This window comes from Limulus polyphemus, unplaced genomic scaffold (genome assembly GCF_000517525.1).
Source record: "Limulus polyphemus unplaced genomic scaffold, Limulus_polyphemus-2.1.2 Scaffold83, whole genome shotgun sequence".
NCBI lineage: Eukaryota > Metazoa > Arthropoda > Merostomata > Xiphosura > Limulidae > Limulus > Limulus polyphemus.
Genome location: NW_013665693.1, coordinates 983,007 through 1,001,603, shown reverse-complemented (window position 1 = coordinate 1,001,603; position 18,597 = coordinate 983,007). Strand labels below are relative to the sequence as shown.

Sequence of the window (18,597 nt, the reverse complement as noted above, 5' to 3'; positions counted from 1 at the left end):
TCTATATGTAATATATTTGCTTTAATTCTAAAAAAAATTGCTTTTGGCAGTGATGAAAAGGAATGTAAGTTTTCCACATTAGGTTACTCTGAGGAACATTCAGATGTGTTGTGATTTAAGAAATTTATCTCTCATCTGAATGATAATATCAACTTATTTGTGTAATTAAAATACCTGAGTACTGTTAATAGCATTTTTGTTTTCAAAAAAAGACAACAACAAACTGATAAATAAAAGTTTTGGGAGACCAGTAAAATTAATCATTGGGCAGCAAATCTGTGTGTAAGTGGTAGTATCTTATTCAAATCTTTGTGTTAAACTCTACATTTTGAGAAATTTATGTTTATATTATTTTTATGAAGAAATAACTTACAAACATATGTGAATAGATTACATTCTAATGTATGTTTAGATTAATTTTGGTATTTATGGTTTAGGTGTATTTTGGTTTCTCGATGTAAATACTTTGAAGCCATGTTGAAAGGAGATTGGACTGAAAATACAGGTGATATCATCAAAATGCAAGGGTAAAGACTATCTTATAAATACGTACTAAATTTATTAAGGCATTGGAAAGGTGCAATATTAACACAGTGCAAATGAGTTTAATCACTAGTATGTAAAAAAATGTAGTTTTAAGAAATAAGGCCACCAATTCAGAGACTATGACATGTATCCATGATATAAATTTAACTGTTGTTTGTAAGATTTAAATAAAATATTTGATATTTTTCCTTCACAAGGACAAAATATTTAACCAAATTTCAATAAACTTACTAACAAACTTATTAAATAGTATCTATCTGTGGGTTTAAAAAAATCATATAATTTGACTTAATTCTTTTGTCATTTTTTTCATTGGGAAATTTCCAAAATATTTGTACACTTATTTTGAAGAAGAATTAGAAATACTTTCTTTTGTCTTAGAACTTCAATTATTTTTGGTATTATTGTTGATCAGCAAGTTTATTTTATGTACACAATTGTTTCAACGTAATTGATGTTTGGTAACATATTTGTTTTGGTACTCTATTTTGTCAATTGCATTAGTCACCACTTCCTGCTATAAATTTAAAAAAAAACAAGGGAAAACAAAGATTTGTGAGTGACCTATAACCTGATATATCACAGTGGTCTCAGGCAAGCTAGATAACTGTATTTTTTACTAACAATATTTTTGATTGAAATCATTAAATATCTGATATAGTTAATTTTCACTAAATAGTAAGTTATTTTACTTATGTATGTTGTTTGACTATGATAAACTTAACAGTAATCAATAAATAAGGATGTGAGTGATTGGAATATTTTGCTCTCGCAAACTATTCTCAGTAAACTAACTAAACTTACCTGATGTCCTGTCATAGAAGAAAATTTCTATAGCTTTCAAAAAAGTATAATTTAACATGACAATATTTTCAGGAATAACAAGAATCTCAAACGAAACTATAAAAAAATTCCCAGATTGCTGATTTTTGTCATTGGTGTTTTGGTTCTTCTATGGAGGATCTACATTTAGTTACTTTCCCTGAAAACCACAAATTACTTCTCACATCTCTTTACATTGATTTAAATAGTGTTTCTTTAGTGGTTTTTCCAGTTGATCTGCTGCAAGGTCATAAAAGGATGTACTAATAAAATCAGTAAAATAGAAAGAAAATCACATGATAATTAAAACTTTGACAGTTATATTCTCAAATGATGATAATTTATTAGTAAATATAAACCTATGCTTTGGATGGGCAATAAAATTTTACAACATGTTGATAAATGTGATGTTTACTAGGGAGATTCTCCAGAGTTGTGCAGAAATGTATATTTGAACACTTGTTTCATTTGTCTTTATGAAGTACTTGAAATGAATGTTACAAAATTCCAATTCTAAAATATTTTTGAGTAAAACAATTGATGAAATAGAGGTAGAATTATTATTATTTTCCCATAACTTTTTGAAATTTGTTATGCAGGTATACTTTCAACACCTCAAAGGTGCTCACCAGCCTGAATACTGTTAATGTAACTAGATTTATGTGGAATTTTAGGAATGTATCTTAAACTTTTTCTGTGTTTATCAACTATATTCCTGTATGCTAATCTGCATTTTTTTAATGTTATATAATTGGAAGGGAAATATATATATATATATCTTTCTGAAATATAACGTGGAGTTAATATAATATTAATATATTTTTCTATTTGTTCAAAAATGTTTATGGTTGACAAACTACGAACATATGTAGTTTGGACTTTCTATGTTAATATAGTATAGATGACATAAAGAACCTGAGATTATAACATTGGGTACTTTTTCAGGTATAGTTATTCAGCAGTCCACTTTGCTCTCTGTCATATATACAGTGGAGATATCAACTTGCCTAAAGGTGCTAATATTGCAGAGTTAGCCCAGTTGTCTGATATGTTGGCTCTAGATAGCCTAAAAGAAGTGGTAATATTCCACCTGAAGATGAATTACTGTCACTTCTTTCACAGAGTTAGTATTGTATTATGTGTACATTATCCTAAATCTAGTGCTGTTTCTTTATGTTTTACCTTGAATTAACAACTGAAAGTCAAAAGCAGATGTATATGTAAGTAGTGGCAAGTCTAGTTTTACACTCGTATAACTTTGATAAGATGCAATGATCAAAATAGATGTTTTAATTCTTATTTTTTAATCCAGCATCTGCATCATTATAGCCACTTGCCACTTCTATAACATGACTTGTTTTAATTATAACTATAATTTTATTCATCTGTACAAATTATTCATCATCAGTATTTTGTAGTAAGTCTGAATTTCTACAATAGTGACTTTTGTGCAGTTAATAAAAAAAACAAAATTTAATAATATTATAACCTATTTATTTGTATGTTTTAATAGTTACTGTTAGCAAAGAATTTTTTTGAAAAATTGGATCATATTGCATTTGTCTTTACTGGGGCCTGTATATAACCATTTATTTGAGGTAGAATTACTAGCCTTCAAATGTTTAATGTTTTTGGATGCTGAGCATAAATCAGTTATCAATATTCTCTGTTTATTATTATTTTAAATCACATTTTAACAAGTAATTTGTGGTTAGAAAGATGTATGTATGTGAGTGTGCCTTTGTGCAAATAATCCAGAGCTGTACCACATGAATCAGAAGGAATCCAGTAAAATGATGTAATGTAATATGTTCTTTGAGTATAAAACTAATTTCTTGTTTAAGAAAATAAAATTAATTTTATACTTAACAAAGGATTATTAGCTGCTCAACAACCCTTTACATGTTACTTGTGCAAACTGTATCACAACATGAACGTTATAAGTGGTAAATGACCTCTAAAATTTAATTCCATAAAATTGCAAGTGAGCAAAATGTTCTATTCATTTGCAATTAATTTTTAAGCTGGGTAAGTATACTTGCTTCAGCTGTTAATCCAAAGGTTCGTAGTTCATGGCCCTTTGGGGACTGTGAATGCACGATAAGAATGGTGGTCAAATCCCATTATTCAGTAGGCAAGATTAGCAGAAAAGTTGATTGTATGTGCTGTAGACATTATAATGTGATTTTCAATTCCACTATTCATTGACAAAAGAGCTGGCAGTGGGTAGTATTGTTCAACTACCTAGTCTGTCACTTCAAAATTTGGGACAGAAATGAGCAGATAGCTCTTTTTTTTTTTTTGCTTTTCATAAATATTCTGAAATAAACAAACAAACATAGCAATTCATTTGTATCTAATGATTAGCATTTATGTGTTTTGAACCCTGTTAATCCCAGCATGCTTCTGACCTCTTCAACCTTTTGATTAAATATAAACGAACCAATAAAAGTTTATAATTGAAGCATTTTGATTATAAGGTGAAACTGAGCTAGTGTAATGATAATGTTTCAAAGTAGCAGAATTTTAAAGAGAAAAGTATTAGATTGAAAATACTTTGTCGTATACTAAACTTCACAGTAAAATTGTTCAAAATCTTGTGAGTTTTAAGGACTGTTACTTAGAAAACTTAATTTGATATGCTTCTTTACAGTTATATAAACAGTACAGTGTAATATAGGATAGCATTACTGCATGATTTCACTTATATAAATTATGATTAAATACAGAACACAACTAGGGTAGAGAATTAAATTTATTATTTCGGAGAAGAACTTAATAATAGTTTGCTAAAAACCTAGAAGAGTTTGTGATACTAGCTTTTTCATCCATCAAATCTCAGTTTTGATTCATGAAAGTCTTTGGGAAACAAAATGAACATAAATGGTGTAAATGTTATCTGATTTAGGACCTTTTTAAGAAAACATGTTCAAGGCAGTTGTAATTCTTACATTATTGGTTAAGAAGTGAACAAAATAAATGTATAAGAAAAAATGTGTGGATATATAATGAAAGAAATACAATTCATTAGATAAGTTAAAATTCTTTATGTAAAACACAGAATCAGTTTGTCTAAAGCAACGTTTTTGAGTTGTAGTTGTGAGATTTGCATTTGAGATTATTATTAACTTGTATATATTACCATAAGAACATTTTATGCTTTTTGTTTTCTTTACAACAAACTTTAAAATAAACATTAGCCGATATAAGCAATATATACAGCAAAGTTTAGATTAAAACTTTTTCCAATTAAATATCTAGTGGCTAAAATTTGGATAAGCTTAAATGTGTTAATTAATTTAATTTTAATATTTCTGTTTAGTTAATACTGATTCTTATGTTGTTGTTTTTTTTCTGTATTTCATTTTACATTTAAGGTAATAGACATTATTTATGTTTGTTTTAAACAAATGAGAAGTGCCAGAACATGTAAATGAGCCACTGAAGGGTAATTTTTGTTTTGTGTTAAGAAAATGAGAAGTGTTAGAACATGTAACTGAGGCGTTTAAGTGTAATTATTGCAGCATCAAGGTTAAATATATATATATAATTGTTTTTTTTTGTTTTTTTTGAGTAGCCTTGTAACCAATGTATCAATGGAGTGGTAGAATGTTTGTCTCTAACAAAATCATGTGGGCTACAGGAGTTACAGAACAAAGCCATTCGTTGGATGGGCAAATACTTCACTCGGATATGGACACACAAAGCTTTTGCTATGCTTTCTAATGAATTTCAGGAAAAGTGTTATCAGAGTGCTCTCCAAAACTTGGTATGTGTGTATTGTACAAGTACACCAATTTATTTTTTATTTAGATCTTTTCAAGGATTTTATGGGATTAAAAATCAAAACCCCAAAAATTTATAGTATGGACTCTTGTGTGGTCATATTTACAGCAATCAAGATGAAAATTGGTGAAAATATAAATTTCCATGCACCCAACACATTAACATAGATTTACTTATTTTGAATCTTTTAGGGGTGTCAGAGCTCACAAAAAAGGTAGTAGACAGTTTTAAATTTTTCTAGTGTCAAAATTAGCCATGTTGGGATTGTAAGGCAGAAACATGTTGCATTTGCCCACAAATGTTGGCCTCTTTAACTGTTTTAGTACTTTATTGTTTTTTAAAGTGTATGAAGAATGCTCTTTAGAACTTGTAATACTATTCATTGGTTTCACAAAACAAAGACAATCAAAACACAGAAATACATTTTAATGGTATTAAAGTTTTTGTCATTTATTTGATTGTTTCGACACTGAGAGATAGTGATGAAAATAAGACTCAGTAATTATTGTAAGTGTAATTGTTTGAGTTTTTTTTTATTGAAGCATGGAAATAGAACAAAATTCATAGTGACAAGTAAAAATCTGTGTAAGAATTATGTTATTACAATTAATTATTGATATAGATTACTTTTGTAAGCTTATATATGTATATATATATATATATATATATATTATTGTAAGAAATTAATTGTCAGGAAGAATTGTAGGAAATTTACTATATTTCCAGACAATTGAAACATCTGTAGAAATGCTCCTCAGTTGTGATCGTTTACTAGCTTCACTGCCTCATATCAAGTGGGCTGAGCCAGTTTATGGTCTTGTGACACGTCTAATTCAAAATTGTATTCATTTCATGGCTGTGAAATTTGATAAAGTGGTGACCAGTGATGGTTTTCTGGCTTTGGGAAAGGTGAGCTGTATTTTTTTTTCATCGTTTTTTAAGCCATTATGATAAAGTAAACATTGAATGAAAATCAAATTATATTTATAAATAAAGTAGAGAAATATAATGCATATTCTCAGTGCTAGTTGTTCAATGATCAGAAAGTTTATTGTTTTGAAATAATCACAGAAAATAGAAAGTTCCATAAAAATAGTTATTTATAGACTTTCAGTATAGAAGTTTATAATCCAACTTGATGATGTTGCAGGGTCAAAGTTGGAATGTGACAGCTGTAGAAGACAATATCCTGTCAGCAGTAGAGCAATTGACCCCAGACACTGCCTGTCGGACATATGTCCAATTGGGTCAACTCCTCCCCATGGCAGAGACACAGGGCTCCCAAGAATTAGGGGACTGGACAGAGGTTAGAAGTAACATACAATTAATAGTAGTGAAATGGAAATATATTAATAAAGTTTTTGACTTTTTTTTTCAGTTGCCTTAATTGTTAATTTTATAACTTAGAGCAGTTTGTAGTCACATATCGAAGTAGTAACAACAATTCTGTCAGATGCCATTATAAATGAAGTCCTGATGATATTTCTAATTGTTTGGGATCACTGAATTATCTGGATTATTTGAAACTGTAATTAAATAAAAAAAACATACTAAAATAAATATTTTTCCCTTCCTTCTTTCTGTCTATTTTCAATAAAATATGATACATTTTGAAAACTTTCTTAGTGACAGTCTTACTGAAAATGAAGTTTTGAGACAATGAAAAAAAAAAATTCAGTAGAAAAGGAATATTAGAACACAAAGTATTTTATTTACTTTAGTAAAGCCTTGAGTAGTTGATTCACAACAATACGTACAGTTTGATGTAGGTACAGATAACTAATTTATTTATTTATAACTTAAATTTCAAATTAGTCAGTATGTAATCCATCAAATTTTTACCAAGAGTAGTTTGAATTTTATATGTTTAGGTTTCCAGGCTTATTATTACTGTTGGCACAGTTAGGGCTAAAGTGGCAATATTAGGCCTAGCAGTACAAATACATATTTCCACATTTTGTTTTCCTGCATGATTGTTACTTTAACGAACAGAACTACTAAAATCTGGTAATATTTTAAAGTTTAATGTATAACATAGCACGTGAATTAGAAAAGGCAGGAATTTTGGCTTCATAGATTTCCCTTGTCATTTAAAAAAGTGAAAAAAATCAGATGCTACTTAAATCAAATTGGAAGTGTGAATTATTGCTAGAATAAATTTGAGGATATTATTGGAGAGAGAGAGAGAGAAACCTATGATCAAGGCCAGTCATCAAATCATATTTTATTTGCTAATTATTTTGTTTAATATTAAGTTTTTATATATTGTGCTTATTTATTTTTAAGTTGCTAATAATATTTATTGAATGCTGCTCTTTCAGTTTAAAGTGGTTTTGTATTAACAGAATTTTCTAGAACTGCTGCGTCGACTCCAAAGACAGAGTGAACGTTATCTAATTCACCATGCAAACCATGTGATTCATTGCACAAGCTGGAATCTTCTAGCTCCAGAGGTTCAAAAAAAAATTAGAGATTGTAAGTTTTTTTTCTTAGTTTAAGAGTTATAATATTTAGGATTATTTTCCTTCAACTAAGAAACCCTCATATTCCAGCATGCTTCTGTTTATTTATATTTCTAATGTTTACTTCTTGTAGCAGGTAAGACTTTAATTGTCATTTGCCAAATAAAGATTTATATGTATAATGAAAATTATTTTATGCAGTGAAAATAATGTCTTCTTCAGCTCTACCTGAGGAAGAGAAACCAATGTTCTGTTGAAATATATAATATAATCTCTATATATAAAATAATTTTCATTATGCTTATAAATTGCTGTTAGTAAATTCACTATCGTCTTAGCATAATGATTTTCTATTCACAAATATGTTAGACCTTGCATATTCAATTTTAAAAAATTACAACCACTGTACAATAAGTTAAAGAGAAGAAATATGTTCAGAAGAAAAACCATTAACAGATAATCAAAACATGATTGTAAAATTAAAACTTAACTCTTCTTTTCTTAATTTAAAACTATGGTTTAGAGCTAATAATGTACCTTTTGGTGGTCTTTTTTATATAACTTTTTTCAATATCTTGACTCTTTCATATTACTTGAATGAGACTCGTATATGAAACAAAATGCCAAATGAACTGTGAAATTAACTTGATTTTATCTTATTTTGATACCTAATTTATCTAACTTTTTCATTATTCCTTCATCTGGAGTATTAGAAGAAAAAAAAAGTGTCATAGTTTTTAAGAACATAGCCTATTTCCAGAAGAACATATCTACCCAATACAGAATATAATATGTATAATTTCCCCAATTTTTTAATTGAAAGTAGTTAGACCATTGGAGTTAATTTATGTAAAATGATTTAAAACTTATTATAATGTTCAAGAGTATTATGAAAATGAACTCATTTTTGTTTTATTTTTCAGCTGCTGTTATAATATTTGAGTTTGAGAAGCCAACAGCACCACCACCACGTTTATCTAGTTTACGAAAAGTAAGTGTTCAAAAACATTTTAGAAATAGGAGGAAAGTTTTTCATATTTTACACTAAGTCATCTATTTATAAAAAAACAAATATGTGCAAGCATGTTTTCATAAGTTCTTTGCAGTTTTATTCACAATAAATGGTATGTCGAACATTTAGTCCTGCAAGAGGCAATATCTAATGCTGAGAAGTGATGTTCCTTTTTACTGAAGGTGACAAAATATACTTTTCTTACCTTTTTTTCATTTTCACATGCAACTTTTATAAAAGTTTTAAACAAATTGCAGTGCAATTTTAATGTGAAAAATATAAATTGCTTTATTTTAAGCAAATAAAAAATAGAACACGATCTCTGATGTATGGCATTCTTACAAGCATAATTGGAAGTACAAAGTTAGCAGTAAAGTGAAGTGGCTTAAGTTTAGCATTTGTAATTAAAGTGTCTGAAGAAGGAACATGCAAGTGTCTTTAAATGTCATCAAAATATAATGTTCAAGGCAAAATATCCAATATCCCAGGGACTGACCATTTTGTGCAGTTTTCTTTTAATACAGTATATGTATCTTCACGAAATTTTACAGATTATTGGTAAGTTTTACAAGGCATTGATACACAAAATATCAAATTTTATATCAGGTTTTAGTATTTTTCAAATAATAATTTGCTCATGCACTTTTTCTTTTTGAATGTTGACTACCCAACATCCAAAATAATTTTGATTTTAAGATTAAAAATACTTTTATGCATCAGAAAATTGTCAAATTTCACATGCAAAATCTATATAACCTCCACATAATTATCAAACTTTTTTAGAAAAAACTTTATTTTATCTGTTATTTTCACTATTGTATCTCTGTATGGATTTAGTCAATTTGACTGACCTCGCAAACACCATAGAAAATTAGGGAATAGATATAAATTATGCTTTTTTTGTTCTAGAATGACTGCATATTATAACATGAAATTACAAACGTTTAGTCTAAATAGCTTGAATCTCATAACATTATACATCTATATATTTATTATTTTTTATTTTATTGACCTTTCAGCCATGTCTGACTAGCATTACAGAAGTTGTGGTGCATGTGCCCTCATTTTACTGTATCCAATAGTATAAAACTGGCTTTAATAAAGTGACCTGTCTTGGCTTTGTTCTAGTGGACCAGTATTTTGTAAAATACAGTCACATTTCGGTTATAATACATTACATATGTATTTTATATATATTATTACTATTTACAAATAACTTCTTACATTTCAGTTATTTTTCTTAAAACATAGAACAGTAAATAAAGATATATAGAAAACAACAATCTCTACTATTTAGGATTGTAAAGAAGTCTGTACTTGCTTGTTGTACCTTGCATGTTAAGCCTTGCCAAATTTTGCACATGGAGGATGTAAAACAAAATAACTTTTTTAGATTTTATATATGCATTTTGAAATAACAAAAAAATTATAAATTACTCTATCAATATTACAGAATTCCACTGTAATTTATCAGACGTACTAACTAAACTGTATTTGGGTCTGAAAAAAATATTGTTTTTCGAACATTTTCACTTACTCCTTTCTGAGATTGGAGACAAAAGAAATAATCTTGGGAAATTCCCACCTTATAGAGGCTGAAAAAACCAGATGGGGGAATTTTGAGCTTTTGATTGGTTATAAACACATGATAGAGCAAAGTGGGTGTACGTAAGCAAGTATTTCCAAAAATGTAAGAGGTGGGCATGGCCACTGCGTTTGATTCACTAAATATAGTGATATCTCAGCAAATAGAAAAGATAAGATATTCTAGCCTGTCAGTATTGGTAATTTGAGTTTCTAATTCATAAGAAACTTTAGACTTTGTATTTGGACATCACAAACATCTAATTTGTACCAAAGTTGCATTCAACATATCACATGACACAGAAATCAATATTCAGGATTTTTTTTTAACATATACATTTAAAGAAAGAAATTAATTAATATGTAATACTAAAATTTGACTTATAATATACAATTTGATACCAAACTGTATGACATACATTCATAAAATAGTAGTTCAATAAAATTTTGAATGTAAGTCTACAAACATGATGACATGCCCTTTGACCACTGACCATAGGAAAACCCTTATCAATAGGGTTAAACTGTGTATATTGGGGCTTTGATTTAAAAATCTTACAATTATGATTATTTATTGTAATTCTTAAACTTATATAAAATTTGATATTAAGTCACATTTGTTTCTTTATGGACAGAAAGTTAAGAAGACTCAAGAGGATTATAGTTTGGATTCAGAAAATAAATGTGCTACGTTTCCTGTTAAGAACAGAAACAGCAAGTTGAATAGTGAGGCAAAACAGGGGAAAAAACAGTTTCGGGGTCAGGATATTACACTAGCCTCTGTTAGAAAATCTTCTCCTGATAAAATAAACCAAAACTACAGTCACAAATTCTCTATCAAAACAATCCCAGGCAGCTCCACATGTAAGTGGTCAACAGCTCCCTCTGGTATTAGCCATGAGGTGACCAAGCTCCTAAAGAAAAACAAAGATGAAGATTCTGGAACTTCACCAGACGTTTCTACGACCACTTCTTTGATTTCATTGGAAGATTGTGATCTTAGTACTGATAAACATTCTGACCCAACTATGTCTGATAAAAGTAGAAAATCGAGACAAAGAAATGAGTCATTAAAAGGTTAGTTCACTAACATCTATCTAACAGCTTATTTTGTCCAGGTTGTGCAAGCTTAACAGTTATTGATTTAGATAAGTTATTTTCAAGCAATTTTTAGTGTATCCCTTTTTGTTTTCAGTTAATCCTGAGGTTCATCCAAAGTCCAAGAGTAATGTTACTTCTCCTGTAAGGGATTCTTCCTTTATAGCATCTCATCAAGTAAAAGATGACAAACAGAAGATTCCAAGTGATCAGCAGGCAAAAGTTAGAAGCACTTCTCTCTCTCAATTTCCCACAAAAATGGAAGGTATTTCTTCTTTACCTGGAGGAAAAAACAGTCAGGTTGCTAAAGTGTCTCCTTTTACAGTAAAGTCAGACATCATACCTCAGAGTTCAGATAGTTGTGACAAAACTTTTCTTTCAGAAGCAAGGTCTGCGGAAGTACTTACCAAAAGTTTTTCCCCAGTATCTTCAGAAGAATTTGGAAGTGGTGAGATAAACAAAGATCTTATGTCAGAAATTGATGTGGAATCTTCTTTAGTCAGCCACTGCCTCCAAGAGGCAGAGTTGCTGGAGCAAGAGCTGCAACGAAAGCTGCAAAACCAGCAGAATTCATTAGGTCGTGACGAGTCAAGAAAACGTAGTGAAAGACCTATTATAAATGTTGATGCACCTGCATCATCTCAGAGACATCCAACCAGGCCTCAAAGAAGGGCTCCAGTCAAAGCAAGTAGTGAACTATCAAATCGTAGAAGTTCTTCATCTTCTGCAATAGGAGCAACAGCTCGGAGTAAATCAGTTGTCCCTCATACTCCACATACTGAGCTTCAGAGAAAGAAACCTCTCTCTTCCAGAATGTCACGTTCAACTGAGAGATATGTAGCCCACTCTTTTGAAAATGGAAGATCAGTTAGCTCACTCCATCACTCACCTTCTTCCTCCCGAATCACCAGCTCCTCAGGTGTAGGGTTACGGTGTAAAGCAGTGAGCAGAGAAAATATACGACATAGCAGTTCTGTATCCAAATGAGTGTTTGTTTTTATGGTAGACAATGTATTTCTAATAGCTGTATTTAAATTAGAAAGACTTACTCCTAACTTTTCATGTAATAACTACTCTTATTGGTATTAACTTCTGATCAAAGTAAGCTACCTACGTTGATCAAGATTATAACTAAATACATACACATAGCTAATTAAATATAATGTTCAAACTGTAGTACTCATGATGATCAAATTGCATTGTTTCATCAGATAGGCATAATATTTTTGGCCTTTAAAACAGTTGCTTTAAAATGGCATACTGCAATAAGTTAATCCTATATTCAAATATTTCCTCACAAATTATATATAAAGCTCTATTGCCCACTGTATGCTAGATTTTTAGACCATCGACTCCAATGGATCATTAGGCCACTTAGCAATGCTACCAGTAGGTTATTTGGGCTTGAGGTCTATCAACTGCCAGGGTCATTAAAGCCTTCAATGTGTTGAGTCTCCTCACCATTACTGACAATGTGCTCGGCTGAAATAATGAAGTGTGCAGCACTTGATTGGTTGTTGTGCAGCCACGCAGCTTAGATGGAACACTGAATAGTAGTTTTTTAGAATAAATGTCAACATATTTGTTTTAAAATGATCTATATGCAGTATAAAGATGTAAGATTCAAGATTGCATTGATACAAATAACTATTTCTTTTGTGTTCTCGTACTCTTCATTGGTTCAGCAGTAGGTTTGAAGGTTTATCAACGCTAAAAACCGGGTTTCGATACTCATGGCAGTAGGCATAGCACAGATAGCCTATTGTGTAGTTTTGCACTTAACAACAAACAAACAAAATGTTCTCATAGTATTTTCCAATACAGTACAGTTTTATATATATAAATAAATGCATACCCCATAATAGTAAATTAGCTAGTAAAGAGTGTTGTCATGTACACTTGAAATTTAGTTGTTAGACCATTTTCACTAAATCATAATATAGTTAGACAAACAGTTGTAATTTAGAAGCTTTCAATTTCTTTAAACTTGGAGGTGCAATGAGTTTAACTATATATGTGAACTCTCCAGTTGTTACGACATGCCCTCTATGCATTATAAAAGAATTCTCCATTGATTTATATACATATGTAAATGGGTGTGCATGTGTATGCGTGTCATGTTTACTAAATATAATTATAGTAGAGAAAATTGTTTGGAGGAAAAAAATATTTATCACTTAACAAATGTGAAAACTTGTGTATTAAAAGACAATTTTTATTATATACATGTTTAAAATAAAAATTGGCTATTTAATGATTTTTTATGTAATTTTAATAACAATCAGTTTAATTCAATAAATATTTCCAAGATATTTTGTTTTATGGATTCTAAGTACTTCTATGTCAGTTTTAGAAGATTATCTACATAATGCTTTAGTATTTTTTTCTTATGTTTCCTAATGTGTAAAAATATCTTTAGATTTATTATTGAAGTTTTTAATGTCTTTATTCATATATAAATAATATTAAAAAAGTTACAACTTGAGGTGCATTTTGCTGTTAACCATGATTGTATTAAATCAGTTAATGTTTAAAAGGCGTGTAGCTTTTATAATAGGATGTTCTGATTTTTATTGGGATACTTTAACCTTCTCCTACCCCTTTTTTGACTGTTGTGCCATTTGTTTTGTTTTTTTTTTCTCTCTGTGCCATTTGAAAATTAGTATTATAGTGGTTGTTACATTGAGTTAAATTCACGTTTGAATGAAATATTGTAAATTATTTAATGTACAATAGTTTTATTTATTTTTAACACATGATTTACATGATAAGGTGTTAATAATAATAATTATTGTTAGAGTCCTTAATTCAGTAGTGTATAGGAACAGTGAAAGATAAAAAAAAATTAATGTAAATTATTAAGTTTGTAATGTAAGAATATGCACAATTTAGTAAATAATAGTTGAATTAATCAGTTCAAATATGTGTTTGATTATTAGCATACTGTTAATAAATAAGCAAAAGTACAATTATATTAAATCCTTTGATTTGGTTTGCATTGAAAATAGTACACCAGAAATTCTTGTTCAGTTTTCAGACCAAAGAACTATTTGCCAATGATCTGAGTATGTATAATAAGTTGAAAAACTAAATTAAAACTGTCTTTTTGAACTTTCAGCCATCATTTTATACTGCTACGTATATTTTTTCTACTTTTGATAATTCTTTAACAATAAATTAGTTATTTTAAATATATCGGCATAAATGTATAACATAAATGTACTTTTTGCTCTACAGTTTCTGAAAGTGTGATTTTAATGTGTTCGCATGTTTTGTATAAGACAAGACACAGTCAGTATTTAATATATATAAACTATTCTACTGAAAGCAACAACTATAAAAATATGCATTCTTTCTTGTGGTTTTTGTCAAAATGGATAAGATAATGTGAGCTCTAATGTATAATTTCTTATAATCACAAGTAATTTGAGGTAAAGAAGAAAATGGTAACCTTTTGAGCTATTGGCCAAAGACTAACATAGTGAACTTACTTCTTGAGAAACTGAGTGAACAGTTAATGTGTTTTACAAATCATAGTTTACCCTAGTGTCAGGTAAGTGTAACTGTAATGTAACCACTTACAGAAATTATTTATGGTAAAATCCATAAGTTTAAGCTCTTCAGAAGTGTTGAACACATATACAAGGAAAGGTTAATAAAAATAAAATTATATAAAACCAATTGATATATTCTTTTGCCATAAATATGGCTTAAGATGAAATATTCATGTGTAGTAATGCACTAAATTTAAACAGTATTATTGTTTTTCATTGTATGTCAATTTTGTACAAGATGATGTTGTCTTAAGGATATTTGATGACTTGATCTTCCTGTACATTTGAACTAAAAACTGTAATGGGAGGTCTAGTATGTTTCTTACTCTGCTTATTATTATGTGTGAGGTTAGTATTCTCTTAATTTTGATTAGTTAGTGTGATAAACATTTTTATAATCATATTTGCTATATATATGTAAAAGAAATGTTTCTATACATGTAAAATAAATGAGCAGTTGACCACGTGGTACAATGTTCAGAAACTTAAAAAGGAAATTATATTTGTAGAGTATTCATCCTATATGTTTAATTGGCTCTTTATGTAACCATAATACCTTGTTCACAAACAGCGACGAACAAATTTTTTGAAATGAATAATCTCATGAAATCCTTTTTCTTACTTCAAACTCATGATGTGCAGATAATCTCTTGAAGACTTGTAAGATTCTGTTAAAACTGTATCAATATCTTTGTTACTTTTTCTTACTTCAAACTCATGATGTGCAGATAATCTCTTGAAGACTTGTAAGATTCTGTTAAAACTGTATCAATATCTTTGTTACTTTTTGAGTATATATTATTTTTGTGCATTATAACTTTGTGTTTTGATGATGAGTTTCATCATCTTTTATATGACATTATGTGTTTAAAAGTGTGGTATTGTTTATTGTGTGACAAAGAAAAAAGAATATACCAAAGATACCCGGATAGTGTCTCTGTTGCAAACTAAATGTTGTTTATAGAAGAGTTTAATGTTTGTGAGTTTGATGAGTGCATTTTAGTGAAGTTTAAAGTTATGGTATCATTTATAGATACAATACTTGGTGAGCTGTGGTCCAAGAATTAGTCTAGGCTTTCAAGTCTAATTATAGTACATTTTCTTAGTCTACAGCCTACCCTATTTTTCAATGGTATTTGTTAATATGTGGTGTCAAGTTGGTTAATATTCATCCAAATATATTGTATTTCTATAATAAATAGGGTGGATAGAATTAGAAGTTAACAGGTGTTAAGCGTGTAGGTGATATATATAAAAAATATCTTTGATCATCTTTGATTTTGTTAATAGTTCTGACCAAAGTGATTATATTGTAAGCATTTATATGTGGTCTTATGTATGCCACTTTCCATTTAATTTTGTGAGCATTTATTGATACAAAGCATTTTTTATTTGATTCATTTTAATAACACATAAGTAGGAGCATTAAAGTTTGTGTACAAATTCCATGTATAAAAGTAGTAATCCTGTACTGATTGGAACATTACATTAAACAAACATTAATGTACCTAGTATGGAAAAACTCTTGCTTGTGTTGTAAACAGTTTTTGGAATGCAATATTGATTCAAAACTATATGGTACAATGAAGTGCTAACTATAAAGAACCAATCCTGTTTGTTAATGTAACATGTACACTGCCAGCTTTTCAATGGTCAAAGCTGGAAACAGCTGTATGAGTTCCTTTAATATATTGTGTTCTATTACATTTTTTGCAGTATTAAATTATTAATTTAAATAGAAAACTAAGTCAACATTTCATAAAGTACCAAATTCTTTCAAAATGTATAATTTTTTTTATTGTGGCTTATGAAGTTATATTGTCTTGTTGGGATCCAATTTTATTTAACCTAATTTATGCACAGATCACTGAAGAACAAATTCTAAGTTGATTTGTTCTATGTTCTTTCTTCTGTAAGTCAAATTGTAGAATGTGGACACAGTAGTATGTAACACAATGCTCTTTAGAATCTATGTCCATAAATTATGCATTTGTTTTCCAGTTGTTTAGAAATCACTAAAGGTTTCATGTTTACTTTTTAATTTTCACTTCCTTGTTTTGATTTGAGTCTAATTCTTTTAATATATTTTCCATACAAACATTATTTTTATTGCACTTTTAATTGATTTAGATTTCAGAGGCTTAGTAGATTTAGTGTTTTGGGCTTTTTTTTTAGATTAATGCATTATAGATATGAATATAAAAATAATATTTTCATTAAATTATTTTGGATATTCAAGATTTAAATATACTTTTACAAGGTACATTCTGTTAGTTCAAATGTGTAATTTGTTGTAGTTAATTCTGTTAAAATGTGTGTCCTGGTGGTATTTAAAAAATTAAATAAATCAATTAATTTACAGAATCGATTTTTTTAAGTTTAAATAGAAAGTTATAGCATTCTCTATGATCAGTTTGTTTGTTTGTTTTCCATTTCATCATTTTATGCCAGAATTCTTGAATTTTGTTTAATTCCATAGCAACTTTATTAGCAAGATTGAGATTTTCTGAATGGATCTGAAATAAAAAGTGAGAATATCATTATGTAAATCAGTTAACTATATTATTGATTTGTTATTAAAAACTGCACATTCTGTGTGTTTTAATGCAATCTGCTTTTATATTTTATTGCCTTTTCATAAGAAAGTCAAAGTAGAAAAGGAATAAAAAACTATAATAGTTCATTCTGATTTTCATTTATTAAGTATTTAGATTTTTATACATATTTGATTTTAAGTATTTGTTTGAATATGCTCTGATAATCATTGAGTTTTAATATTTTTTGTTACAAATCTTATGAATTTGGTTCTTTTACTTTAGTAAGAATCTATGTCTTAAAATACCTGGTTATTATTTTTATATTTTTGGTATTTATATTCATTATGTAACAATACACATTTGAAAGAAGTATTTTTATATTATGTAAAAAAAATGTTATTTGTGTTATCTATCTTTTAAGTTCAAAAAGCTTGTTTTAATACCTCAGAAAAATAAATACGCATTTTGCTGTACATTTTATATTGCTTCACTTTTTAAACAAAACGTTTTTTTTAGCTACACAATAAAAAGGGGTGTTGTCAAACTACATAGCCACAGTATATCTGACTAATCATAGGTTTTTATGACTCGCATATTTTGCAGCTTATCTTGTTGTGTTAAATTCAGCGGAATCACATGTGTACAGCTACAGTCATGCTGCTTCTCCCTGTGTCAAATATCGATTAACCATCAGTAAAGTTGATATTTAGTTTACTCATAATGTTTTTTTTATGCAATGTTATTGATGAATCTTAATTTTGATCTAATTAGTGACTGATCACTGAGGTAATTAAATTCACTGTAAATTTATATATATTTGAGAAAACCAGTATAGTGTGCACTTATTTCATTATATTTATGGAGTTTCACTCATTAAGTAGTTACAATTCGGGCCTTGAATCTGTAATTGCTTATTCAATCATTACTTAAACAGACCAAATTATGACCAACTTTGTATTACAAATTAACTCTAAGTTTAGTTCTTACAATGATCTCCATCAGGCTACCATTATCAGTATTCATATTATTCAAACACCACATCAAACGATGGAATCTGCAGGGAAAATATAGAATGTATTCCTAATTAGAACAATTAACAAACTACATAATTTTAAAATTTTGTTACAAAAAAGACAGTCTGCACAATAACATTGACATTCTCATGTACAAAGCATCATTTCGTCTAAACATTTTGA

At 28.8% G+C, this 18,597-nt stretch overlaps 1 protein-coding gene across 2 annotated transcripts in view; it reads left to right on the top strand.

Annotated features, from left to right (window-relative positions):
* Positions 1 to 17,537, top strand: part of LOC106467822 — a 31,879-nt gene extending 14,342 nt beyond the window's left edge. For both annotated transcript variants that reach the window (XM_022396746.1, XM_022396749.1), the window contains exons 5-13: positions 438 to 527; positions 2,314 to 2,491; positions 4,946 to 5,137; positions 5,881 to 6,063; positions 6,305 to 6,460; positions 7,500 to 7,629; positions 8,540 to 8,607; positions 10,848 to 11,289; positions 11,408 to 17,537. In XM_022396746.1, the coding sequence (XP_022252454.1) occupies positions 438 to 527; positions 2,314 to 2,491; positions 4,946 to 5,137; positions 5,881 to 6,063; positions 6,305 to 6,460; positions 7,500 to 7,629; positions 8,540 to 8,607; positions 10,848 to 11,289; positions 11,408 to 12,297 (2,329 nt within the window). In that variant the 3' untranslated portion in view covers positions 12,298 to 17,537. The remainder of the gene's footprint in view (positions 1 to 437; positions 528 to 2,313; positions 2,492 to 4,945; positions 5,138 to 5,880; positions 6,064 to 6,304; positions 6,461 to 7,499; positions 7,630 to 8,539; positions 8,608 to 10,847; positions 11,290 to 11,407) is intronic.
* The last annotated feature ends 1,060 nt before the right edge of the window (positions 17,538 to 18,597 follow it).